We start from the raw sequence: 27,952 nt of genomic DNA, 5'->3' as shown, positions 1-27,952 counted from the left end.
AAGCTTCCCACTGAGCCATTAGGCTTTCCGAAACCAAAAATGCTTTACCTTCTAAGCAGCAGTCCATAGAAAAGTTTCTAAAGAGAAGCCATTTTTGATAAATTAGAACACAATGGAAACAGTGTATCTATAATATACATATAAAAAAGTCCAGTTTTCAATTGTAAGCAAGACAGGTGCAGACAGGTATCATGAGAACCTTGGAGGCAGGAGTGCTGGTGGCCCCATTGCTTTCCTGCTGGGGACGCCTCCTCATACAGTGGCTAGCCTCAGGTCTCAGCACCCTGAGTGGGTGGCTCCTCTCCAGCGTCAGTCTTCTTGTGCCTGCGCATATGCCTGTATTTGTCCACATAGGCCTTCACCAGGTTGGCCACCTTCACAGGGTTGATTTCGCCACTCTTGCTGTGGCAGATCTGAAGAAAGGACACATCACCCTGAGTGCTCTCTCAATCTGTCACAAAGATCAACTCAGCCAGCCTTCCTTGCCCTGGCCATCTCAAGTCGTGTCCTTGGTCTTGTTAAGGGTACCTGTATGCCCACCCTACACAGACATCTATAACCACACTTCACAGAGCTGCTGAGGTTCATAGTCCTTTGTCAGAGGTCAGAAGGAAGCTAAAACTTGTTCCTATAGGAAGATCTGCCCATCTCTCAGAGACTTAGTTCCTCGGAAGATCCAAAGAAACTGGGTGGGTTGAGGACACCTGACATTCCTCATCCATTATTTTAGTTTTATGAGCATTGTCTGAGAGGCAGTTTGTAGGAGACAGGACTTATCTAAGGCTTCAGCCACTTGGCTCAGCTGGCTGACTCCACACTTACAGACCCAGGCTTCATGCAAACTACAAATGGCAGCTCTCTGACACAGATTTACCTATTCTGTGTCACAATGTATCCTTTGCAACCTCAGGGTTGCCAAAAAGGCATGCCTACCTTCTGTACGGCTTTGCGCAGTATGTCCTTGTACTCCTCCTTGGTCACTTCTCTCTTCTGGTAGAAGGGTTTAATGGCCAGTTTCACCTCCTCCACAGCCCGTTCCTGCATGTGCAGCTTCTTCATGTACTAGGAGTGAGGAGGACATGTGTGACCCTGTGGCAAGATGGCCAAAACTGACCTGTGGGCTCTTTTATGAGAAGCCAGGAGCTCTGGGATGTTCATCTGGCAAAGAACACTAAAGGCAATAGGCTGGCTGCTCTTACCACCCTAACCAACCCCACAGGCCTGAATACGATACCTAAAACCAGGCCCAAATAAGACAGGAGCTGTGGGAGGACAGGCAACAGCACTCACCTCCTCCTTTTTGGTCTTCTCAGCAGCTGTTTTAGGAGTGGCGGCCTTTTCTTCTGAGTTGTTGGTGGTTGCAACAGCTAGCTCTGAGGCTGTAGCTGGCATAGTGGGCACTGGGGCCAGGCTCTGTGCTGTACCACAGCCTGCTAGAGGAAGGGTCCCCTGCAGGATCAACTGGACTGAGGGCTGGCTGACCAATGCATAGGGCAGGATGCTTGAGGGCTGAGCCAGGGGTGGTGGCATGTTGGGGCTGTAAACCTGGGCAAGAATACCTCCTGCTGAGTGTAGAGTCCCAACAGCTGGAAGCCCTTCTGCCCTGGGAGCACCAGGGGGCTGTATAGAAAGGAAGTAGTACCATGAGGTCTAGCCTTAGGCAGGGCAGCCCAAAAAGCCCAGAACAAGGACCATGCCACTCTAGCCCAGCACCCACCTGAGAGGGATCTGCATCAGGTAACCCAGACTCCTGGAGCACGTGGATGGGAGGGGGCAGCTCGGAGAATGGTGCCTGCTGAAATCCTATGAGGGCCCTGTCCTCTGCATCCCAGTCTCCTTCCTGGGGCCTCTGGGGCCTCTGAAGTGGTGTCCCTGAGGACCCAACAGACAGGAAGTGTGGATGCCTTGTGGTCAACCCTGGCCAAAACATTTTCAGAAAACCAGCAGTGGGAATCAAGGCCAAGCTGCAGATATGTCTGTAAGAAGCTGGACTTGAGTAGGGGCCCCAAATTGTCAGGAGAGGCTCCTAGGGAGGCCGCCCCCCCCCCCCCCCCCCCCCCCCCCCGCCTCATGCCTGCTCTATACCCCTGACCCACAAGGGCAACCACCACCGGGGTCCCAGCCAGGGGCAGGACAAACTCACTTGGATCTCTGTCCAGGGTTGGGGTGCTGCCCTCAGCTTCTTGTAGGTTCCAGGTGACTCTTTTCACCAGGGTTCTGGATCGTAGCAGTGGGGCCTGGGCCACAGCATCCTTGGGCCTGACTGCTTCACATCCTCTCCCACTCAACAAAGGACTGTCCTTTCCCATGGGCACCACACCTGGGGTGCTAAGAGTTGTAGCAGTGGTCTCTACAGTGTCCTGCCTGAGCAGGCACTGGTCTGAAGGGCCCAATGCCTGGGGTGCAGACTTTGAGATATCTTCACTGTGAACTGGTAACACCTCCCTCTGGATGGTAGGTAAAGTACTGTGTTGTGGAAGGCTGGCTGGGGGCAGTATGGGATTTGGTGGGAAGTCTCGCTCAGGGGAGGAGTCTGTACTCTCAGGGGAAGGAGGTGAGCTCATGTCATCAAGCTGGATGAAGATGGTTTCATTTGAAAAATCCTCAAAGACATGGCCTGCCTCCACAGAATCACCATAGTCGAGGTCCTCAGGCACACATGCAAGTGGCTCTGCCAGGACAGGAGGGACTTCTGGAGGGTTCGGGTCAGCCACAACCACCTCTGGCAAGACACTTACTACCTCTGGCAGGACACTTACTTCTGAGACTAGAGGCTTGGCAGAGTGGTCTCCATCCTGCCTTGGCTCTCCCTGTGGAACAGGGACTGGGGAAACCTCTCTCACAGGTCCCTTCTTCTCTGGGGAATGGGGACGCTTCTCACGGGAATGTGGCCTTCGTGACCTATGTTCCAAGCTGGGTGATCGAGACCGCCACCTCCTCCTCTCCCGGGACCGAGTCACACTCTCCTTCTTGTCCATCCGCTCTCGGCTCCTCTCCCGATGTTTGTGTCTCCGGTCCCTCTCCAGGCTGCTGTGCGGTGAGCAGTCCCTGCCACGAGACCTGGACCCCGAATGCCGCCTCTTCCGTCTCCTACTCTCATGGCGCTCACAGGAAGAACTGCCAGGACTCCCTGACCGGGACCTGGACTTCCTCCAGCTCCTGCCATGACCCCAAGGACCCCGCCTATGCTCCCTGTCTCTGTCGTCTCTGTCCTTCCTCCTTTTTGCTCTGTCCTGGCTGCTGGCGCGGTCACTAGAAGACCTCCGGCTCTTAGTCTTGGCTCTGTGCCTCTTGGTGTGTTCCTCAGCAACTGGAGATACAGAGCGTGAAGTCCTGTCCCTGGAACCAGAGCGAGTGCTGGAGCGTGTCCTCTGGTGCTCTCTGGAAACCTTTTTCTTCTTCTTCTTCGTTTTCTTCCTGCTTCGGGAGCTGGAGGTGGAGCGGGAACGGGATGAGGCCCTGACCTCCACAATTCTGTGGGTAGTTATCTGTGGAGCATCTGGGCTTGGTGGGACACTTGGTTCCTCAACAGTCACACATGTCACTGTCCGTTCCTCAGAACCAAAGAAGGGTGTACAGGACACTTCATCCTCATCATCCCAAGGGTCTGATGGGGATGGCCTCTGTGTTCGAGCTGCAGAGCCCTGAATCTCTGTAGGCTCTATTTCCCCTAGTCCTTCTTGCTCCAAATCAGAGGCTCCCTCAGCAGGTCCTTTGCCGAGTAACTCCAGCATGCCAGATACAGACTCACCAGGGGTCTGGGGCTCAGATTCCATCTCTGTTCCAAAGATGCTTTCTACCCTGTAGGAGGTAACACAGCGCACAGTCTGGAAGGCTGGAGCCTTTGGGCTGTTGATGGAGATAGTTCTCGTGATCTCGGAGGGCAGGAGGCCTGGACCAAGACTCTCTGGGCTGCTGCTAGGAGGGCTAGAGTCTGAGCCAGTGGGATCAAAAGGGTCATAGATTTCACTTTTGAGTTGTTTTGGCTTCTTGATTGAGAAGAGGGGTGAAGGGTTCTCTTTCCTCTGCACCTTGCTATCTACTGGACGGAATGTGTTGCAGAATCCAGGGCTAGACAGCTGGCTGCAGTGTGCAGTGTTCCCGGGGATGTTGATCCTGAAGCTTTCAAAGCCAGACCCAATGCTTTTTCCTCGTGAGGGCCCTAGAGGGGCTAGGCTGCCTTGGGAGCTGGGTGCAGGAGGTCGAGAGCCACTTGTGTGTGAGCCAGTCTCCTGGGGAGCCCTGCTGCTGGGCTCATTGTCAACTCGGCCTCGCCCTGGCTGACCAGGACCCTCCCTGCCAGTCAGGCGGCTGATGCAAGTGCTAGGGAGCTCAACAATCTGGCCGCTGGCTGGGGCCCGGTCCTGTGTGCTATTATTGCCATCCCTGTGGATCTTTGGTATCCTGGGTAGCTTGGAGAAATCAGGTCTCCTGGGGTCTGTTTTCTGAGGATGCCCAGGAGCTGTATTCTTAGATGGAAAGCTAGAATGAGTCATGACCTTAGTTGAGGCAGAACCAACCCGCACATTGGAGCCATTGAGTCGGGGGGTGTTACTGTGTTTCCGGCTAGGCCTGCTCTCATCTGAAAGGTTCCCAGATAGACCTGAATGAGGCATCAGTGATGAGTCTGACCTCACAGGTGTCTGCACCATGCGGGCAGGGAGACAGTGCAGAGCTGTTCTGTCCCCACAGCTCAGCCCTGAGTTTGGTCGTCTGTCTCCCATGAGTCCACTGGATACGCTCTCTGAGGGTAGTGTCCCAGGCTGCAGGTTGTCTCTGAGCCTGGACTCTTCTCTGGATTGAGTCACAGAATTTCGCTGAAGAGAAACAGGAGCTAAAAAACAAAAGTCAGATAGAAACCCTTCCCACCTCCTTTAACAAGTTCAATGACTTGTGAAGTATGATCAGTAACAGACACTGAAACTACTCTGTTTTCAGAGTGGACACTAATTGTCCCTCCACAATGGGAATGTTACAGGTCAGCTGTCCCACTGCCTACCTGTGGGACCATATATTCCCCCCTGGCATGTAGTCTTTCTCTTTTCAGACATGACCATGGTTCAAATGTGTCCCATCCAGTGTGACAGATGAGAAGCTGCAGATGGAGGCACTGTGCACTAAGCATCTGAACTGTCCTAGAAATGGCATACTCACTTAACTACACAGGCCTTGGAAGACCCTGGCAGAACTCACACTGGTTATATTCTTAGCAGTGTTGCTTCCAACTCAGGACAAAGTCTGAGAACCTTTCCAACTCATCCATTTCTAGGACTGTGATTTTACATTTCCAAATCCATAAGGAAGGACAGCAACCCCATGGGTGCTCACCTGCCCTCTTGGCACTGAGAGAGCCATCCCGGTGTATGACAACATCAGCACTGCTCATCATCAGGAGGCTCTGGCCAGATAAGATGCTCCCCAACAGGTCAGGAACGGGGGCCTCCTCCACGCTGGGCTCTGGGGCCACAGCAGGGAGCTGCCTCCTGTAGACAGACCAGAGAGTGGTTCTGCTAGCTTGGCTCCTCTGTATTCCCATCATCAGCCCTATCATGGGGATCAGGTGTATGAGGAGATCACCTCTAATGTAAGTATGCCCCATTCTACCACTAGGCATGAGGTGGCAGTGAAGTTATCTCTACCTGTTGGTCACTGTGGACCAGGACTGCTGCCTCGCCCAAGAACCCTTTCCCTTTTAGAGACTAAGGCCAGTGTGGCTACAGACGTGCTACTTGACCCTGAGACAATTAACTAGCTCCAACTTAGCACTCAGCCAACCTCAACTCAAGCACATCACACCCAGAGTAGCTGCCCAGCCACATCACCAAGGGCCACATGGAAAGGATACATCACTTAGCCAGGGCCCTTACCCACCCCAAATGCCACATACCTAGAGAGCCCCATGGCGACAGGTCTGGCCACAGGCTGGTGAGACTGCAGAGCTGAACGGGACAGCACTCTCCTCTTGGCACTCAGAGGGGAAGGCGGATCTGCAGACTGTTCTTCATTGCTGGAGGGGACACATGCCAAGGGGACACTGACACCGAAGACCTGTGACACTGATACAGTGCCACATGCAGTCTAACCAAATCTGAGGATGAGCTGGGGCACTGGGACAATCACCATTGCAATTACCTGTCAAAGGGGTCCAGCTCATAGGGATCTCCAAACAGTGACAGAGAAGCTGCTCCAATATCTGCCCTCATCAGCCCAAGAGAGGGGTCCACTGGCTTGTACACTGACGGCATGCTGGTGCCACGGACAGGCCTGCGGAGGCCTAGTGTCCGTGCAATGCGAGAACGAGCTGTGACTTCATTCTGAACCAAAGTGGCAGGAAAAAAAATTAAATTAATGACTGGCACATTGCACTTAAACAGCCACATGAGGAACAGTTGTGGACTTTTAACGTTATACGACTGTAATCATTCCCAAGATACTAAAATCAAGGAACCACATGCCACTTCCTCTAGATTCTGAGTAAGGATGAAACAGAGACAATACCCTCAGCTGAGACCTCTCCCCAGGGAGTGTATTTGTATTGTATCTCTCCACACTTTCACCATGGGCCATGGCCCCAGATGTTCCACTAGGGGGAAAAAAGGAACCACAGTAATTGCAGAGGGACAAAGTGAGCTCAGGATGGAATCTAGAATGGCCTAGAACTTTCTAGAAACTAGGAAGAACCAACATTGCCAGGCCCTTAGGCCTCAGGGCACAAAGTGAATGCTAATGACCACTGAATCCAAGAACATTATCACCTACTCATTTGCTCATAAATTTAATCACAGCCCCAAGAATCTGCTCTGACCATCCTGAACAAATGTTCTAACTACTAAAATTTTTTTTTTGGTTTTTCGAGACAGGGTTTCTCTGTGTAGCCCTGGCTGTCCTGGAACTCACTCTGTAGACCAGGCTGGCCTCGAACTCAGAAATCCGCCTGCCTCTGCCTCCCAAGTGCTGGGATTAAAGGCGTGCGCCACCACCGCCCGGCTAACTATTAAATATTAAACTAACTATTAAATATTTAAACACATCTTTATATTACAAACATATACTAAAACATTGATCAGGCAATGGGTAACAAGCACACATGGTCAAGGTGTGGTGTGTGTTCCCTCCCCCACCAACATCCTGGGTCAGTAAGTACCAGATGTGCCTCATGGCAGCAGGGCCGAGTGAGAACAGAGTACTTGAGATGGATACACTGGACACAGCCTTCCAACACACAGGAGGCTCCCTAAGACGGACAGTGACTATCTGCCCTGAGGGCTTCAACTCAGCCTACCTACACCTGCTCCTGGAGGATTGAAAGCCCTTTGACTTAACCAACCAGTGACCATAAGGTGACTCAGCCCTCTGAGGCCTGCTGGCCCTCCCTCTCTGCCTCTGTTTCAGGGTTTATCACATATAATTCTTAACATACCCTACTCCAAAGGACCTAGAAGCATACCCACCCACCTCTGAGCTGCACTACAGAGCAGCAGAAAAACAGCCACGTTGACACCTCCTGCAGCAGAGCCATACTGGGAGCAAGACTGGCTCATCTGGACACTTCTGCTACATCCTCACCTTCAGCTTCCTCCCTTTTGTCTTCCTCACACGGTGCTGCCGTTTCTTGGCTCTCGTACCCCCACTCTTACTTTTCACAGATGACCTGGACCGGGTTTTCTTTCTTCCCAGCACTTTCTTTCGTCTCCCTAAAAAGACAACACTGAATGTCTGTGATTCAGTATTGCAGGGCCTTTTCTGACTAGGGTGACCAGGTCCTCTGTTGGAACAAAGCTCAGAAAGCTAGGAGAGGATCTAGGCACCTCAGGACTGGGCGCTGGCTTGAATTTTACATAACACACACACACACACACACACACACACACACACACACACACACACACAGAGTTTATTTTTTATATGTATGTGTGTGTGTGTGATGCATGCAGGTAGCCTTGGAGGACAGAAGTGGGCATCAGATGCCCTGGCACTTGAGTTATAGGTAGCTGTGAGCTGTTCAATGTGACTACTGGGAACTGAACTCAGGTCCTCTTGGAACAGCAGCAAATACTTCTCTTTAACTGAGCCATTTCTTCAGCTCCTGATCTTGAGACAAGAGTTTGGTCTTATGTAACCCATGATGGCATAGGATATAGTTATGGATGAACTTGAACTCTTGATCTTTCTACCTCTGCTTCACAAGTGCTGTATGCCTGGCTTGCCTAATTTTTGTTTTATTTGAGACAGAGTTCCTCTGTGTAGCTGTGGCTATCCTGGAATTCACTCTATAGACCAGGCTGGCCTCAAACTCAGATCCACCTGCCTCTGTCTCCCAAGTGCTGAGATTGCAGGCCTGTGAGACCACCACCCAGTGCTACTTTTAATTTTATTTACTTTTTTAAAAAAAGGACTTCTTGCTTTTTACTCTATCAAGATTTCATTTTATGTGCATTGTTTTGCCTATATGCATGTCCATGTGAGAGTGTCAGCCCCTTGGAAATGAAGTTACAAACAGTTGTGAGCTGCCATGTGGGTGATGGAGATTGAACCTGAGTTTTCCGGTAGACCAGTCAGTGATCTTTTTTTTTATAGATATATTTATTTCATGTATATGAGTACACTGTCTCTGTCTTCAGACACACCAGAAGAGGGCAAAGGATCCCATTACAGATGGTTCTGAGCCACCATGTGGTTGCTGGGAATTGAACTCAGGTCCTCTGGAAGAGCAGTCAGTGCTCTTAACCTCTGAGCCATCTCTCCAGCCCCCAGTCAGTGATCTTAATTAATCACAAAGCCATCTCTCTAGCCCCTATTTAGTTTTGCTTAATTGTCTACATCTGTAGCCGGTCTGGAACTCATGGAAATTCTTCTACTTCAGCTTCTCAAGGATTACAGATGTGAGCACACGCCTCACCTAAAATTTTTTTTTAAATGTTTTCTTTTCTTTTACCTGCCTGTACCTACTTTGTGTACATCTGCACACACAGGTGCAATACCCAGGCATTCAGAAGAGGGCGCTGGAGCCCCTGGAACTGGAGTAACAAACAATCATGAGCCATGTGGGTTCAGGGAACCAATCCTAGGTCCTCTGCCGGAGCAACAAGTGCTCTAACTGTACTCCGCCTTTCCAGCACTTTCCTTTTAATTCTTAAAATTAATTTATTTTTGTATGTGTGCATATGTTGGAGAAGTCAGAGGATGACTTGCAGGAATTGGCTCTTTCCTTCCACCATATGATCCGGAGATTGTAATCAGAGCATTAAGCTTTTGCAAGAGTCTCTACTTGCTAAGATATCACCCACCATTTTTTGAGAGACTCTCAAGTGTGTAGTGGAGAAAATGACCTTGAACTCTTGAGCCTCTTGCCTTTACCAGGGAACACTGGGATTACAGACACATAACAACTTCTTTACAGTCTGGGCTACAAGCACTGCCTTGGTTTGGATTTTTAAAAAAGGTTTATTATTTATTTTATGTATGTGAGTGTAGTCTCTTTCTTCAGACACACCAGAAGAAGACATCAGATCCCATTACAAATGGTTGTGAGCCAGGTCATTGCTGGGAATTGAACTCAGGACCTCAGGAAGAACAGTCAGTGCTCTTAACACCTGAGCCATCTCTCCAGCCTGGCTTAGAATTTTTAATCAAAGAAATAAACCTGTAACATTTTAAAGTAATGTGTTCCTGTAGGGAAGGGGATGATTCAAATAGCAATGAAAAGATGGGGTTCAACCTCTCTGAGTAGTTAGATTTTTACACCCATTATGTAAATTCAAAAACAAAACACATAAAAACCAAGAGCTGAAGACAACAATGGCTATAACATGAGCACTTATGGTCCAAACAGAGAGCTCCCCCAGAGACTGGAAGACAAACAAGCATTCTGAACCCTTCTGGAGATACACACTTTAAAACAGAAATCACCTGCTAAAGGACCTGTCCTTTGTCTAAGCCACCCTCAAATATACTGCCATGACTCTTCATTCTAGGATTCTGAAAAGCTAGGACTGAATTCAGCAGAATATAGCGTGGGTGAAGGGAACACCAGGTAATTAGCAGCTCCATTATTTTTGAGTTCCTGCTGACCCTGCAAACTACACTGCTATATGTGATAACAAAACTAGGGCAGATATCTTCTGCAGAGACCCCCAGGAAGCAGAAAGCACAGTGCCCCTGGCTCCTTGGTTGCCCTTCCTATGGCTCCTATAATCCATGATCAACCATAACTGAAAATATTAAGTGGGAAACTCAAGATAAAAAAAATCATAAAATTTAAACTGTACCATTTAGAGTAATGCAATAAAATTTCTGGCATACAGCTCAAGCATACAACCTGTAGGTAACAGCCAAGTGAAAGTTGCTTTTTTACATGGACCAAATACCAGGAAGAGCAAAGAGAAGGGTACTAACACACACAGCCTAACATGAATTTGACTTGGATCTTAATTCAAATAAGCACTCACATTTTTAGTTAGAGAGGGTCTTGTTTGTAGCCCAGGATAGACTCAAATTCACAATGTAGCTGAGGATGAACTTGTGCTCCTTATCCTGACCCTCCTGCTTCTACCTTCAAAGTACTGGGGATTCCAAGCATGTGTCACACACTCTAAAGTACCCTAGCCTGCGGGAATCTGAGGCAGGTAGATTATTAGATGAATTCAAGTCTAGCCTGGGCCACAAAGAGAAAATTTTCTTTTTTTTAAAAAGGGAGAGGGGCTGGAGAGATGGCTCTCTCAGAAGTTAAGAGCACTGGCTGCTCTTCCACAGGTCCCAGATTCACTCCTAGTACCCACATGGCAGCTCAGAACCATCTATAACTTCTGTTCCAGGGGATCTGATCCCTCACACATGCAGGCAAAACTCCAATGTACATAAATTAAAATTAATTTTTAAAAAGGGAGAAAAGAAAGGAGGAAAAGGGAGGGGAGAAGGAAACAAGTTTACGGAAACAGAACTAGAACTGGAGCTGGAGAGACAGCTCAGTGCTAAAGAGCACTGGCTGCTCTGGCAGAGGATCATGTTAGGTTCCCAGAATCCACATGGCGTTCACAACTGTCTGTAACTCTAGTTCTGTCTAACATCTTCTTCTGGCCGCTGTAGGCACTAACATGCATACAAACATATAGGCAGGTAAAACACTCATTCATATAAAATAAGTCTTTCAAGGAGGTGTGGGGTCCCTGACTGACTGTCCTTAATGGGGTCAAACAGACTCCAACATCTGATCAAACGACAGTAGCAATTTTCTACAATCTGATGAAGCAAATGTGTTAACAATCAGCACTGAGAAGCAGGTTATGAGACAAAGAGCAGAAAACACAGATGTACAATATAAGAAGTGAAAGCCTGACCTTAAACCTCAGCTGCAGGTGTGAGACCTTATGAGGGGCTATGACCTAGACAATGACCAATTGCTTACTCAGAACACAGATCTCAGCTCTGGCTTCTAAACTCTGCTTTTGGTGAAAGAAAGGGCTTTCTGAAGAGGATTGTACAGATACACACACCCACACAAACCTACTACAGCAGTAGCATGTGCAAGCCCTTAGCATCTAGACCTCAGAGCTTTAGCAGATCACCTTACGGCTCCTAACACATATACCCTCTGCTGTGCAGACTGAACCATGCGTGCTGCTGAGAATGCAGAGTACACACATGATGGTGTTTGGAGTTGGAAAATTTGACACTTTTTCTAAAGTTAGACATAAGATCAAGCTGATGATCCAATCTCTTCCCTTCTCCATATTACAAAAAAAAAAAAAAAAAAAAAAAAAAAAATTAAGAAAACATCTGCTCACAAAATGAACTGACTGCTTGAAGGTAGTTTCCAGCAGCTTTATTCTTCTTAAATGTTATTTATTATTTTTAAAGAATTTCATACATGCATACAACATTTTGATAAAATTAACATCCACCCCTCTCAGATCCAATTCTCATCTCCCACTCCCTCCCAACTTCATGGTTTCTTCTTTTTTAAATAAACCACCATGGGCTGGAGAGATGGCTCAGTGGTTAAGAGCACTGACTGCTCTTCCAGAGGTCCTGAGTTCAATTCCCAACAACCACATGGTGGCTCACAATCATCTGTAATGGGATCTGATGCCCTCTTCTGGTGTGTCTGAAGATAGCTACAGTGTACTCGCTTACATAAATAAAATATTTAAAAATAAATAAATAAATAAATAAACCACCACATCTAATTTGTGCTGCATGGATATGGGGCTATGCACTAGAGCAGTTGGTCTCCTAGAGGCCATGCCTTTAAAGAAAACTGATTTTCCTTCCCTCAGAAGCCATTGGTTGTCAATAGTTCCTAAGCTAAGGGGCAGGGATTGGGAATCACTTATTTTTCTGTAGTTTTACTCATTTTGTTTGTTTTTTTAGGTTTTGAGACGAGGTTTCACTATGTAGACCAGGTTGCCTTCAAATTCCTAGAAATCCACCTGCCTCTGTTTCCTACATGCTGGGACCAAAGGCATGTGCCACCACAGCTGGCTTCTCCTTAGGAGATGCAATCCGGAAATAACCCAAATGATCATCATGTAAGAAGCCAACAAACTGGCACATTAACAGACTCTTTGGTAATGGAAAAATACACATCAGCACAGGTCCTAAAGACTCTGTGGTAGCAAATGAAGCAAGACCAGAGACTTCCACTGGATCCTGTGGGAACCCAGACTGATAGATAATGGTGAAAAAAATCACATTGTGAGAGCTGCATGTCAAACCTTTAACTATGTATTACAGTGGGTGCATCCACTTTACTGTGCACTGATGTCAATAAAGTAAATTAAAAAAAATTTTTTTTAAATTTGTGCCAGGCAGTGGTGGCACACGCCTTTAATCCCAGCACTTGGGAGGCATTGGCAGGTGGCTTTCTGAGTTCGAGGCCAGCCTGGTCTACAGAGTGAGTTCCAGGACAGCCAGGGCTACACAGAGAAACCCTGTCTTGAAAAACCAAAACAAACAAACAAACAAAAAAGTTTATTTGTATGTGTGCACACCACATATGCAGCCTATCAAGAACAATTTGTACAGACAGTTCTATCAGTGGATTCCAGAGATCCTTTATCTGCTAAGCCATTTTGTGAGCCCAATAAAATATATTTTTAAGAGGCTACAGATTAATTATGACCCACCTGGGGAGAGAGGAATCACTAAATCCATACTGAGTTGCATCTACTAGGTGCATCAAACACTAATCTGAAGGAGAGGGTTGGGTCAGTAATGTAAGATCAGGATACAGAGGTGGTCTCAGGGTTCTAGGTCCTTTCTATAATGTGTCAACAGTATTTGCTTATAGTTTACACTAGCTCCAGGTATTTATACACTTAGGAAATGCAGCAGCCATGTCAACAGCAAATATTGTCTCAATCAGGAAATGGTAACACATCTGCACCAAACAGTCCAGATGTGCTTCTTTCTCTCTCATAGTCTCTAACGAGGTTTAGATGAGCTTGACAGTACAGAGTGCACAAATGAGATGAGTGGACTATTCTTGTGGCTAAGAAACTTGTAGGAATAATCAGAAATGACCACATATCTGCACTCCAGAAAAAGCTGATGGTGGGAGGGAAGCCCATTATGCCAGCTTACCTGCCTTCCTTTTCCGTTTTGCAGGGGCACGAGGTGTCAAGGGACGCTGGTATACAGCAGTGCTCAGCCCAGTGGCGACAGCCTCAATAGTTTCATCCAGCAGAGAAGACATGAGGTACCTTGGTACATGCTGCATACAAGGGACAGCACCACTCAGTGGGTGACCACCCTTTCCATGGATGGGACACTGAGCTGGGCCATGTGAGTAGATCCTGTCAGTGAAGACTCCCTTTCAGACCCCTGAATATGGCGCAAACTGACTGGAGAAGCCAGAATAGTTTGAGACTGCAACCAACTCCCTCCATGCCTACCAAGAGTGGACAACATGATCACAAGGACAGTGGTTCCTTGCAAAGTTCTAGAAGAGAAGATCAGGGCAAGAATGGACTAGAGGGTTCAGCTGCTATCAAGGAGCAAATGGAGCTCCAAGCAGGAAGCAAGTGGACATGTGGAAGCCAGGAATGTGATGATGAGGGCCTCGCAGGGAACAGGGAGTGAGCCAGCAGATAGAAAACAAAAGAAGCGAATGAGAAATAGCAGCCCCCAACACTATCCTGCATCCAGGGCACAAAGTCAAAGAGGGATGGCAAGCAAGAGCTGAGACTCAAAATTGGAGGTTACAGAGTCAGGGCACAGGACAGAAGATAGTTCCCAGTCCTTCAACCCATTTGGAACTTGAATGATGTCACTATACTGACCATGAGAATAACTTTTAACAGAAAGAACTTTTATGCTCCCTCAGCTCCCAGAACATTGGCCATAGTCATCTAACACTGAGTGCCAGGAGCCAGGCATGAGAAAGATATAACCTCTTGTGCCTGGAAGGGGTAAAGAGCCAGTAAGTGGCCTTTTTCACAGTAGAGGATATTTCACAAATTATCATCCCATCCATCAAAGAGTCCCACTGGCCCCGTTGGCACATAGATGAAACACAGTGCCTTCAACAGACTCACCTGCTCTCTTGCCAGAGACTGCATGTATGCTACGGGCCCTTTACGGCCAGTGGCATCTCTTCAGTTCAGTTACCAAACCCTGAGTCCACCCTGTTTAGACCCAGCTTAGAGCTGGCCACTTACCTGGACCCTTCTTGCAGAGGAGATCCGGTTCCGGTTCACAGTTGCCCTCACTCTCTCACTTTGCCGTGTCCTAGCGATGGCCCGGGTCCTGCCTACTCGAGGCCGAAGCCTGCTGGTAGTAGGCACTACATCAGCCAATAGCAAGGAGACCTCCTCATCACTCACAGGAGCTGCATCTTGGAAAAGAGCAGTGGGCTGCTGGGTCACATACACTACACCACAAGCTTTTCCCAGTTAGCCTTAAGAACTGAAAGCCCCAAACTGACAACCTTTCATGGTCTTTAAAGGTTAAACTCCTCCAGCTCCTACCAAGGAATTCAAAGAAAGTCCTCTGTCTGATGACAGTTCTCCCCACATAAATCTAGATTTTCTCCAAGGTCCTTCTCTAAAACTGACAATAGGAAAAACCCAAGCGCTCTGCGGGAAAGGATAGCACATTACCATAAGTGGGATCAACACCAGGGACCGCACATTCTGGGCAGAACCATTCATCCACAGGTACCTCCTGGAGAGGAGGGTCCAAACATTCCATGTGGTACCTATGGGAACAACAGTTCAGTGCCAGTCTTAGCCTTGGACCTCAAGTCTCACAAGAAACCACATTGCAAAGACTAAATATGTCTAGTTTGCAATGTATCCCGCCAATGGATGAATCACTTCCACACATTACGGGCCCTAGGTCTAAAAATAGTCCCTGCCTCTAATCCCAATGTGAGCCACAGAAACTCTAATCTCCTCTTTGACCCACTGTGTCCGACAATAGATGACTAAGTAATAACCTTTCCTTACAGAGAGTGTTCTAAGGTGCTGGGGAGAGAACACTTGCTTAGCAAAAGTCTTGCCCCATGCTGGCAGAGAGATCATCTTATTGTCCTGTCCAATCACATTTCAGTCCAACTGGCCATGCTTCAGTCATAGCATGCCATAAATCTCATTCAAGCCCACCCAGAACAGGGCATGAAGAATGTCAAAGGGACGAAGAAGAGGTTCCTGAAGAGAGCACCCCAAGAAGCCCTGCACCCAGTCTCTAACTTATTCTAGGCTTTTCTCTGTCCATAACCTTTGTTTTGTTTTCTTTTTCAGTCAGGGTCTTACTATGTACCTTAGCTAGCCTGGAACTCACTATGTAGGATAGGCTGGCTTTGAACTAATAGTGTTGGGATTAAAGGTGTGAGCTATATGTTCTGTCTCGGGTCTCATTTTTAAATTCTTCCCATCAAGATTCCCAGGAATAAACTTTGTGAAGAGCTGTGCTAACACTTTCTATCTTTCTTCTTTTTCTAAAAATAAATAAATAAATAAATAAATAAAAACTTGGAATTTGTATTATAAGCCTGGAGCCGGGCAAGCATGCACCTTTCTTTAACTCAGCACTTGGGAGGCAGAGGCAGGCGGATTTCTGAGTTCAAGGCCAGCCTGGTCTACAGAGTGAGTTCCAGGACAGCCAGGGCTACACAGAGAAACCCAGTCTCGAAAAACCGAAGAAAAAAAAAAAAAAAAAAAAAAAAAAAAAAAAAAAGCAAAACCAAAAACCCCACAAAACAAAGTATATGAATGGATACACATGAGTGCCTAGGAGCGATGGATGATTATAAACTATTACATCAGTGGAAGGAACTGAAAACCCTCTACAATCAGGTGTGTGATCCTCGCTGGAATGTCACATGAAATGTAATCCACTTTATATCATATACCAGCACAAAATTTGAAAAGTCATAAAGAAACTCAAGTAAATTCTATCCTAAGATCTTCTCTCATGTTTTCCTGTGAACACCGACCTTTAATGTTCAGTCACAATGACTTAAAACTCAAAGACAACCTGTACTTATTTCACAAAATACCAATATGTGCAACCCATGCTCCCCTAAACATCTATAGAAAGCCTTGTGATTCCATTTCAAAATGAATGAGAAATTTTAGACTTGTGAGTTGAAAGACAACTATGAACTTATAGAAAAATGTAAAAGTCAACAGTATTTAGGTGCTTAGACGTACAAGAACCACTAATATGTGTTAATTTTAATATCTTAGATCTACCAGGACTTTTATGTTTATACTGTTGCATCTGTTAAGTGAAATATATAAATCAATATGAAATTTACAAGTATAATTCTTGATAAAACAAAACAAAAACTTCATGAAGATAGAGAAATTCCTGGTCAGGCAACAGAGAGGATCAGGGTCCCCATCTCACAGAACTATTCAGTCAAACTCTTGTCTCAAAATAAATCAGAGAGAAGAGGCCCTGGATGCCTATAGACTCCTGTTCAATCAGTAAAGTAGAGACAAGGTGGCAAAACATGGATTCCAACAGATTTTCCCAAGCCTACGGAGTATCAGCACCAAGGGCAGCTAGGTCCAAGTGTTGGAGCAAGGGCAGCAGCAGGCAGGTGAACTGGCCAGAGCCTGCAAGACAAGCTGGTAGTCACTATACCAACTCAATTTCCACAGGCGTGGAAGGGCACAGGTGATTCCTGTGCCTTGAGATGATAAGTCAGCTCCTGGGTACAAACTGCACACCAAAGTCCAGCCAGTGGACCTGGCACAAATGGTAGTACGGAAGAACCCCAGTGACAGGAAAGCAAGGGCAAGTGCAGAAAACAGCTCCCAGCTTCCAGCATGTAGAGTCAAAAGCCTCTGTACACACGGTGAAACTGCTATTTTCTGTCCTAGGAAACATCCTAGATTTACCAGGCTCACCATTTGGAGAATATTTCTGAAACCGGCCACAATTTTATGGCAGAAAAATCTTTCTAACCAATAGCCAAAGACCCAGCAAGAGGCTAGGGAGGGCAGTTCCATCTTAGAGACCAACCAGTGAGCCAAGATAAGCAGTGTCCCAGAATACAGGGTCACAAGCACCAAGTGACTTCAAGTATATCAAAAGGTAAAAGGAGAGAGCTAGAGATGGCTCCCAGTTAAAGCCATTTCACTCTTGCAGGGTACAAGGCTCACACTCAGGGAACTCACACCCCTCTGTAATTCCAGCTCCAGAGTAACCCAAAGCCTCTGGCTTGCACAAACACCTGTACTTGCATGTATATACCCACATGTAGTAACAATAATAATAATGGTAAAAAAAATTCAGGCAGCCAAGATGATGCAGTCTAGAAAGACACCCCTCAGCTGGCCTGCTCTCTCTCATACGGTGAGTCTACTCTCCTGCCTTCTGTCCTTGGCCTTGATAAACTGCATGGCCTTTGCGCAGCCTCAAGGAAATATAGACAAAGAAGCCAGGAGAATTATCAGTGTCACTGTCTATGATTCACAGGGCCGTACTCCACAACGGAGTCCTGCTCTCCTGACCATGACAAACTTAACCTGCAAGGTAGGTACAAGGCACTACTACCCTTACCCAGCATCGCAGCCATCACACAGTAGGAGCCGGTCCTCACGATCACTCCTGCCACACACCTCACAAAAGGTCGGGTCTTCCTCCTCAGCCTCCTCAGCCTCACAAGCTCTAGTGTTTTCCACTGGAATCTGAAGACAGAAATACTGATCAATGAACATACCCTCAAAATCTGAGTGATCAATTCATAGGACAACATATATCTAATCTACAGTAAATCTACTGACCTAAGATCTACTCGGGCCGTGTGCTGGCTAGAATGCCAACTGGGACTTAAGTTAGCATCATTTCAGAAGAGGAAATCTCAGTTAGGAAAATACTCCTATCAGACTGGCCTATGGGTAAGCAGGGTGGTATTTTCTAGCCAGCTCGTTGTGGATGGTGTCACCTTTGGGCTGACAGTCCTGTGGTACTATAAGCAGGTTGAGAAAGCCACAGAGAGCAACCCAATAAGCAGCACTCCTCCATGGCTTCTGCATTGCTCCTATCTTCACGATGCTACCCTGACTTCCTCTGATGATGAACTGTGTTTGAAAAATGTAAGCAAAAGAAACTCTTCTTGCTCCAAGTTACTTTTGGTCATGATATTATATTATCACAACAAACAAACCCTAATACAGGCTCTATGGACCCACAGCCATAAACAAATATATAGTATGCTGGCTAGTCTTATGTCAACCTGACACAAGCTAGAGCCATCTGAAAGACTGAGAAAATGACTCCATAAGACCCAGCTGTAAGGCATTTTCTTAAGAGATTAACGGGGGATGGGCGGTGGTGGCGCAAGCCTTTAATCCCAGCACTAGGGAGGCAGAGACAGTCGGATTTCTGATCAGGCTAGCCTGATCTACAGAGTGAGTTCCAGGACAGCCAGGACTACACAGAGAAACCCTGTCTCGAAAAACAAACAAACAAAAAAAGAGATTAACGGGGGAGGGCTCAGCCCATTGTGGGTGGATCACATCTCTGCTGGTGGTATTGGGTTCTCTAAAAAAGCAGATTGAAGGCTGGGCATGGTAGTACATGTGTTTAATCCCAGTACTCTGGACGCAGAGGCAGGCAGATTTTTTTTGAGTTTGAGGCCAGCAAACTCTAGAAATCTGAGTTCCAGGACAGCCAGGGCTGAGAAACCCCATCTCTAAAAAAACAAAACAAAACAAGAGAGAAAGAGAAAGAAAGAGAAAGAGAGAGAGAGAGAGAGAGAGAGAAAGAGAGAACAGGACCCCGTCAGTAGGCAAGCACCCCTCCACAGCCTCAACAGCATTCCCATCATTGTTGCCTCCAGGTTCCTATCCTGTTTCAGTTCCTGTCCTGACTTCCTTCAATAACAAACAGCAATGTATAAGCGTAAGCCAAATAAACCCTTTCCTCCCCAGCTTGCTTTTTGGTCATAGTGTTTTCTTAAAGCAACAGAAACCCTAAGACATATGGTGACCTTCATGTTGTCTCCACTAACTAGAGAAAAAGTAAAAGCAAGAACTGCACCAGGGTCCTGGAGTGGTGGTGCAGGTTTTTAGTCACAGCACTTGGGAGATAGAGGCAGGTGGATCTCTGTTGAGTTGGAAGCCAGCCTGGTCTATAGCGAGTTCAGAACAGCCAGGACTACACAGATAGGACCTGTCTCAAAAAAACAAAAAACAACAACAACAAAAAAAAAAAAAAAAAAAAAAAAAAAAAACCAAACAAGCAACAAACGACTTATATATAAGGAGCGTGAGCCTGTGATGTAAGGAATACTTCATGGTACAGATTCACCAGTGCTGTGAATGCCAGACATGGGTGGGAAGAGCACATGACAACTTTGTTGTTGTTGTTTTGTTTTATTTGTTTTTTGAGATAGGGTTTCCTGAAACTCACTCTGCAGACCAGGCTGGCCTCCAACTCAGAAATCCGCCTGCCTCTGCCTCCCCAGCCTGGAAAAACACCTCTCATTCCAGCCCCAACAGTACTTTCCAAACTTCAGTTCACATGGCCCTTTGTCCCACCCTACTGTAACCTCCCAGATGCCAAGACTGCAGTTCATAAGGAGACAGGCCAGAGAGAAGCTTTCTAGTAAGAAAAGGTGAGGAACAGAGGCCCAGAAACCCCTAACATCTCCATGACTCCATACTCTATGCTCCAGAAAACATGGACAGTCCTAGCCCTAGGCTTTGCTCAGGGCGGAAAAAGATGCCTAAGTCACTCGTTTTTAAACCTAATTGAACTGACAACCAACTCACGAGGAAAGCAAGTCACCACTGGGCATCATGCTCCTTCCTACAAGAATACAAGCAGGGGCAGGCCAGCATCTACACTTACCTTCTTTAAGATTTTACCATTAAACTGGGCTCGAATACAAATACATTTAAATACTGTTCGATCAACTGGACAGGAGTTGGCATTCTGTAAGAAAGAAAGACTGGATCAGAATCCGGCATAATCCCCTTCATTACTCATCAATTACTTATTACAATCACTTATCATCACTATCTTCAAAATAAAGAATTTACCTAACAAGCAACAATTTTAAGCTGAATGTGGTAGCACCTGCCCATTATCCCAGCATTTGGGAGGCAGAGGCAGGAGGACTGTGAATTTGAGGCTAGCCTGATTTACAGAGTATGTCTGAAGAAACAAATTAAAATGTTATTTTTATTAGCCAGGCAGTGGTGGTTCACACCTTTAATCACAGTGCTTGGGAGGCAGGTGGCAGGAGGCAGAGGCAAGTGGATCTCTTTGAGTTTGAGGACAACTAGGTCTACAGAGAATTCCAGGACAGCCAGGGCTACACACAGAGAAACCCTGTTTAGAAAAACCAAAAATAGTAATTCCTTTTACACTGAAATCTGTACTGATAGCCTTGGCCTTGGCTAAGGTCCTATACTAAGATGCTACAACTGGGTGAAAAGAACTTGAAGTGGTCATGCTACTGAGGGAGAAAGTCAACAGGCTGGATGTAAGCTCCATACAGGTGTTGTGTTAGTGAGGAGGAAAGGGAGGGGGAAGGAAAAGACGGAGTGGACAGCGTTTCAGCCTGTTTACTGCTGTCCCAGAATTCTCTGACCTCTGTGAACTGCTCACGGGACCTTGACCATCTCTAGTACACTTCAGCATTTGTTCTCAGTGTGTGTGCTAATCAGATGCATGTTACAAAGATTTTTTTTCCTTGTCTATTCAGCTCAAATTACCTTTCCTGAAGTACAATAAAACATACTCTCTTTAGCTGTGTACTCCACTCAATTCTGATAAACGTATAAACTGAGGGCCATCCAGGTCTGCCACCTCTTTTTCATGTCCTGCCACTACGGCTGGATGAGAATCAAGGCACTATATCTTCCCTGGTTTGTCTGACTCAATAATAATTTTCCTCTCTCTCCCTCCCTCTCTCTTTTTGGTGAAAGAGTTCGAGACAGGATGTCATTCTGTAGCCCAGCCTGGCCTAGAACTTACCAGGTAACCAAGCCAGCTTCACACCCATGGCAATCTTCCTAAGTGCTAGGAATTACGCTGTGCATTAAATGCCCAGCAATGTGTTTGTTTATTTTTACTCTTATTTACTTATGTGTGGCAGAGAAGGATATGTGTGCTGTAGCACATGTAAAGAAACCAGAAAACAATGTGTCTGACTCTCCTCTCTCCTCATACCACATGGGGTTCTGGATGGAACTCAAGTCCTCAAGCTTGGCTTGTAAGTGTTCTCTCTGCTGGCCAGCCCAACTGACTGACCTAAAAGATAAGACCAGAGAAAAACTTGTGGAAGGCAGTGAGTGCTCTCCTACCAAGTGGCCGCTAAGGATCAAACTTAGGTTGTCATGCTTGATGCAAGATCCTTTACTGCTGAGCCATCTCCTTGACCCTGATTTTATTTTTCTAATTTTTATGATTTATTTTTATTTTATGTACACTGGTGTTTTGCCTACATATGTCTATGTGAAGGTGTCAAGTCCCTGGAGTTGAAGTTACAAACGGTTATGAGCAGCCATGTGGGTGCTGGGAACTGAATTTGGGTCCTCTGAAAGATCAGCCAGTGCTCTTAACTGCTGAGCCATCTCTCCAGTGCCCCTGATTGATTATTATTTATTTAACCATCTACTCATCTTTGGTTTTTTGAAGAGGTTCTCTGTATAGTTCTGGCCATTCTGGAACTGGATCTGTAGACCAGGCTAGCTCAAACTCAGAGATCTGCTTGCCTCTGCCTTCTAAGTGCTGGGATTAAAGGCATGCGCCACCACTACCCAGCCCTGATTTATTTTTTAAGTCTAGATTTTTCACCGTTATTATCCCAGTATCTAGCTATCTCATAGAATTCAACATCTGAACTGATAATTTGTAAGATTTTTACTAATAAGCTTATTTTCAAATGCCTTCCCTTACCAATAAATATCTTATACAGCAAACAGACTGCCTTGCTCTTCAACTAATAATTGAGATAGGTTCTAACTATGTAGTCTTGGCTGGCCTGGAACTTGTTATATAGACCAGGGTGGTCTTGAACTCAGATGCACCTGTCTTTCTCTCCTAAATGTTGTGATTACAGGCATGTGTCATCACATTCAACCTCTTGCTGTTCAACTTAAAGAATGAAATAACAATCTGAATCTACTCTGCCAGACTCACAACAGAACTAAGAAGTTTGACACAACACCACAATAAGCTAACCTGATAGAACTGTGGACACAGGAGAGACATTTGCTATCTACATGCCACTTATAGTAAATTACAGAGACACTTCTAAGCTACTTGGGGGAGAAGGAAGGGAATATCAGAGGCATAACTCCTATAACCTTGCTGAGATCTGTCACCACACTGCCAGTATCATTGGGGATAGACAGAAAAGCAGGCAATAAGAATTTTTTTTTTTTTTAAAGAATAGGGATGGCTCAATGGATATGAGAATTTGTTATAGAAGCATAAGGACCCAAGCTCAGATCTCAACATCCACACAAAAACCTGGGCAAGATTATACATGCATCTCTTAATGCTAATGCCATGGAGAATGAGAGAATTTCTAAAATACCCTGTCTCAAAGGAATAATCTGGAAAGCAACAAAATAGGATATGTGACATCCTTTAGCCTCTACATTGTAAACACAGGCACACACCAAATACCTGTATACACATACAACTCTGCCAGTGGGACAAGGACCAGGCAATTCTCCTGCAAGGTAGTTCACCGCAAGGTAGGCAGCAGGATGCAAGTTTGTCTCTTCATTACTTGCCATCAGAACTGAGTAATCACACTTATACCATTTCAGTATCTACAGAGGCTGTTTCACACTTAGTATGTGGGGCTGCCTCAGAATTTGTGTCCTGATCCTCACTCAGAAAAGCCAAAGTCATCCTCTCTGAAGTTCTGTCACCCAGAGACACATCCCCCACAGTAAGTCTTCTCCACAGTGCTAAAGACCCAGGACTCAACCCTGTGTTCAGCTTTGATGTGGAGAAGGCCTAGTCATAAGGGGTAGGAGTAGCCCAGTGAAAAGCCAACTCACCCTAGACCATTCGATGATGCAGTCTAGGCAGAAATAATGGGCACAGGTCTCTGGGGTGCCCACAGCCTGGTCTCTAAATGCATTGAGGCAAATGGGGCAGCTCTCTGCATCATCATCAGAACTGGGTGCACTGACAGCTTCGAGCTTCCCTTGAGTCTCCACTGCTGCCGTTGCCATTTCTACTCCATCTTCTGAATCTTCAGAACCTTGAATGAATGAAAATGTCATACTTTTAGTAAGTATGGAAATGAGTACATGCTCAAGGACTGGCCTTAAGCAGAACCAAGATATACTCAGGACACTAGCCTCTAGCCAGAATCCCAGCTCCTCTTGAGACATGCCTTCCTACCTACCTGCAAGGGCACACTCACACAGTACCCACTCTGAGGAGCCAAGAACCTCACCTGAAGCCTCTCTGTCCATAGATGCCCTGAGCTAAGTGAACAGGGATACTTGGCTAAGTGATCACACTAGCTTCTCACACCCGAGCCCCCAGGAAAAAAACAGATCATCCTAGAAGTCAGGTGTCAAGAGCTACCACAGGCTTTCAGAGAAGATGGAGCCAATGACTAAATCACCAGGGGTTGGGGATTTAGCTCCACGATAGGGCACTTGCTTAGTTCAAAGCCCTAGGTTCAGTCTTCAGCTCTTACCAGATCTATCTTCTGGGTCTTCCTCTTCAGACAGACCCTCTGTTTCCTCCCCATCTGTGTCCTCATCCTGCTCACTGCCTGAACCATCTTCAGAGTCTCCACTGTGTCCATTGCTGCTTTCTTCTAGATCACAAGGTGAAAAACACAGACCGCAAAGGGCAGTGTCAAAGCAGAGAGACAAGACTGCTCTAGTAATATGCAGGTGTACTACCAGGCTACTACAGTGGGGGGTGGGAGTGGGAGTAGAGGGGTTGGGGTGGCTAGAGACATAAAATGGGGAAAATGAGTCATCTTACTCTATATTTATGTGCTAGCATTAAAAATAAGACCAAGTGGCTTGAAACACAGCTCAGCTACTAGAGCATGCATGCCTAGCATGCTCAAGCCCAGGTCCACGTCACAGCACCACACAGAACTAGGTAGAGTGGTGCACATCTGTAATCCCAGCACTTTGAGAGGTAAAGGCAAAAGGATCAGATGCTCAAGATCATTCTCAGCTGCACAGCAAGTTAAAGGGCCATCCTAGGATACATGGAACCCAGTGAAAACAAAAACAAAGAAATGAAAACCATGTAATCCCTTCAGCCTGGAGGTTTAGTCAGGAGGACTGCAGTTAAGAAGCCAGCCTATGCTACACAGCAAGACCCTGTTCCAAAAAACTAGAGCCCAACAGTAGAGTCTTACTAAGCATGCACAAGGCTTTAGGTTCCATCCCTAATACTCCCTTCTCACAAAAAGATCAAACACAATGACGTGTGACTGTAGTCTTAGCTACCAGCAATTTCGGGGGTTGAGTTGGGCTGATCACATGAGTCAAGAAGTTCAAGGACAGTGAACCACACAGTGAAACACCATCTCAAAAATAAGACAAAACAAAAGAAGCAAACAAAAAGACTGAATGTACTATACTTCTATAACTTAGTATTTTTTTAAGGTTGAAAGTGAAAGCTGACGTTTCAGTTCCCAAGATGAGCTAGTAACCTGGAGAAAGCATTGGGTGCTATTCCTTTGCAGACACCCTGCCAGCAGTGGGGTGGGGATGGGGGTGCTTACCAGCATCACTGGCTAGTTCTGAGGAGCCAAGTTGTGGAGGTCCATCTGGCCCAGGGCTGTGAGCCACAAGCTCATCCATGTCGCCATCCATGGCTACACATTGGCGTTCTCCTGTGAAAGAGACCAGAACAAATAGCTCTAACCTTCCCTGGCTACAGAGCCCCCTCTGAAAGGTGCCATTCCTAATAGGGAACCTTCCTGGTGACCTAAGCTCTGCCACACATGTAGAATTTGAGCTGTGAGACACAATACACACAGGACCCTAGTCAAAATGCCATGTGCAAATACAAAACATAAAATATATCTTCATAAGAGACACTGACTGGTTTCTAGAATCATATGCAAAGCAGGATCTTAATGCCTGAGGACTAGCAATGTTTCACCCAAGCATTCCTGAAGAGTCCTAGTACAAAAATGAACCAAACAGATATCCGAGTTGACCCAGAGCAGCACTTTTCACCCGAGAGCCGGTCATCACAAGGACTCCAGTGGACAGTTGCCCATTTGCCTGCCACTAAGTGGGCATGTCACTCTTGGCCAGTACTGGCCCACTGGCTACTGCTCAGCTAGCCACCATCAGATTATAAACCTCAAATGAAGTTCCTGGGGTCTATGGCATTCCTGTGGTCCAGGCTGAAAAGCAGAAGATGCTAGGCTGTCCCTCTCCTGACTTGTCAGCTGGGACACCTGCTAGTCCTCCTTTGCAAGCTACTGTAAGAACAATGTGGAATACCTGTATAAAAGACTTCCTGTTTTTGACTTTGAGGCCAGCCTGGTCTACAGAACAAGTTCCAGGACAGCCAGGGCTATACAGAGAAACCAGGATTCAAAAAACAAGAGAGACGGAGGGGGAGTAGGGGGAGACGGGGAGGGGAGGGGAGGGGCAGTGGTGGCCGTATGCCTGTAATCTCAACACTTGGGTGGCAGAGGCAGGTGGATTTCTGAGTTCAAGGCCAGCCTGGTCTACAGAGTGAGTTCCAGGACAGCCAGGGCTACACAGAGAAAACCTGTCTCGAAAAAAATAAAATTAAATTAAAAAAAGAGAGAGGAGAGAGAAAAGAAGAGGGAGGAGGAAGAGGAGGAGGAGGAGGAGGGAGGGAGGGTGCAAGGGGTATGTCATAAATGCCACTAGACATGGACATGACCTTCTTTCTGTACTAAGCTCTCAGACTCTGGCTTCCCAAATAAGAACCCATTCATATACTTGCTCTTTACCCCTCGGTGCGGCTTACCTTTACCCAGTTACTTCCAGAGGAAGCACCTTTCACAGAAAATTCAGTCAAGAACTTACTATTACTAGCCTATCCTGTGGTACTATATGCTTCCTACCAAGTCTAACGTCCTCAATCAGAGAAAAACAAAACAGAAAAAGATAGCATAAGAAAGCTGAAAAGTAGGACTCAAGATCAGGGTCCCCACTCCTAGAGCCTACAGGTACATGCTCACTTGTCTCCATCAGCCCCAAGAACACACAGGCTATGTGCTCAAAGCCACAGGGAAGGGTGCAACCCTTCTCCAAGAGGTCAAAGGCCAGAAGAAGAGCTACTGTTCTCTAAACACTGAGGGCGTAAGTTAAGGAATGTCAATTGTCACATGTTGCTCCTGCCTGGGAACAGTAAAGGGAGCAGAGCGCTGATAAACTATCTTTCTTCTACCTGATATTTGGTGAATTTGTTGGAAAGGAGTCCTGGCCACAGACTCCTGCTGAAACACCATCTCTGATATAAAGCAGACTGAGATAGAGCTTTGGCCCATTCATGTCGGGGACCTCGCTCCTGTGGTCGGACACAGAGCATGGTCCCAGTTTTCAGAAAAGAGGAGCTATAACTAACTCTGTGAACCCCATCACACAAGTCTCGGCTTCTTTCGGTGCTGAGCGATGCCAAACGTCGCCGTTTTCACTCAGCATTCTTCCAGAGGAATAAGTACAGAGTGGTCTATGGTGAAGGAAGGAATGCTGAGCTGAAAGTCAATCTCAAACTCCAACCGTGCTTCCAACCAGTGGCCAAAATGACATTCACCAGACACGTTACTGTTTTCTGTTGCACAGTACTTTCAAGACACGATGGGGCAACACGGGACTCAAAAATCCAACTCAGAGGACATAGGTTTGAAAGAGCAATGCTGGCTCTGCCACTCTGCAGCGATGTAACATTGACAAGTGACTTCACCTCTCTGAACTATGACTGTAAAGCCCCAACAGCGGCGCCTACTCGAGAATGCTGCGAGAGCTCCTCGAACTAAGGAATATGATAATCGCGACACCAACCACAATTTGGGCAAGTTCAGATGGTGCTGGCCAGGGCGAAGACCATCAGGACAGAAAACAACGTAGCTAGGGGTCACACTTTTCTTATGCACCAGTCCAGGTTCCCGCACGACCAGACAGGTGGCCGGCACCACGCCCATGGGCCTCCGGGTCGCAGCCGGACGTCCGGGGATTCGGCTCGAGGCCTCAGCTCCGTCCGTCCTCCGGACCGACCCACGACCAGCGCGACGTAGGCCTAGCCCGCCCGGAAGGCCGTAGACAAAGCGCACGGCTACCGTAGGTGGCCCGCGGGGCCGGACGCGGCAGGGACACCGGGCCGCAGCGGCTACCGCACTTACCCGGGAACCTCGCGCCTCCCGGACGCTCCTAGACGATCCCGCCTCTGTCCAAACACGACGGCAAGTAGGCCGGTCAGCCGCCGCCACTGCCGCCGCCGCCGCGAGCTCCTCGACCCGGAAGTGCACCCACACTCTTCCGGAACTTTCCGCCCTGCCCGT

The 27,952-nt window shown here is 46.9% G+C and overlaps 1 protein-coding gene across 5 annotated transcripts; it reads right to left on the bottom strand.

Moving 5' to 3' along the window:
* Positions 1 to 74: 74 nt before the first annotated feature.
* Positions 75 to 27,952, bottom strand: Phrf1 (PHD and ring finger domains 1). 5 transcript variants are annotated; one of them, XM_034505150.2, is made up of 18 exons: positions 27,794 to 27,952; positions 25,187 to 25,297; positions 24,134 to 24,256; positions 23,481 to 23,686; positions 20,308 to 20,391; positions 18,013 to 18,140; positions 15,099 to 15,196; positions 14,658 to 14,833; positions 13,582 to 13,711; positions 7,567 to 7,694; positions 6,133 to 6,314; positions 5,888 to 6,007; positions 5,329 to 5,483; positions 2,144 to 4,834; positions 1,718 to 1,917; positions 1,291 to 1,620; positions 934 to 1,062; positions 75 to 413 (listed from the first exon to the last, which is right to left on the bottom strand). In XM_034505150.2, exons 2-18 carry the CDS (start codon positions 25,275 to 25,277, stop codon positions 270 to 272), a joined length of 5,115 nt encoding a protein of 1,704 aa, XP_034361041.1. In that variant the 5' UTR covers positions 25,278 to 25,297; positions 27,794 to 27,952; the 3' UTR covers positions 75 to 269. The 5 variants fall into 5 exon arrangements, with proteins under 5 accessions (XP_034361041.1, XP_034361070.1, XP_034361050.1 ...); XM_034505179.2 differs by having other exon boundaries at positions 1,718 to 1,872; XM_034505159.2 differs by having other exon boundaries at positions 24,134 to 24,253.

The sequence above is a fragment of the Arvicanthis niloticus genome, chromosome 1, assembly GCF_011762505.2.
Source record: "Arvicanthis niloticus isolate mArvNil1 chromosome 1, mArvNil1.pat.X, whole genome shotgun sequence".
In the NCBI taxonomy this organism is placed as follows: domain Eukaryota; kingdom Metazoa; phylum Chordata; class Mammalia; order Rodentia; family Muridae; genus Arvicanthis; species Arvicanthis niloticus.
The sequence above is the reverse complement of the archived record's forward strand: the minus strand, read 5'-3'. Positions and strand labels throughout refer to the sequence as shown.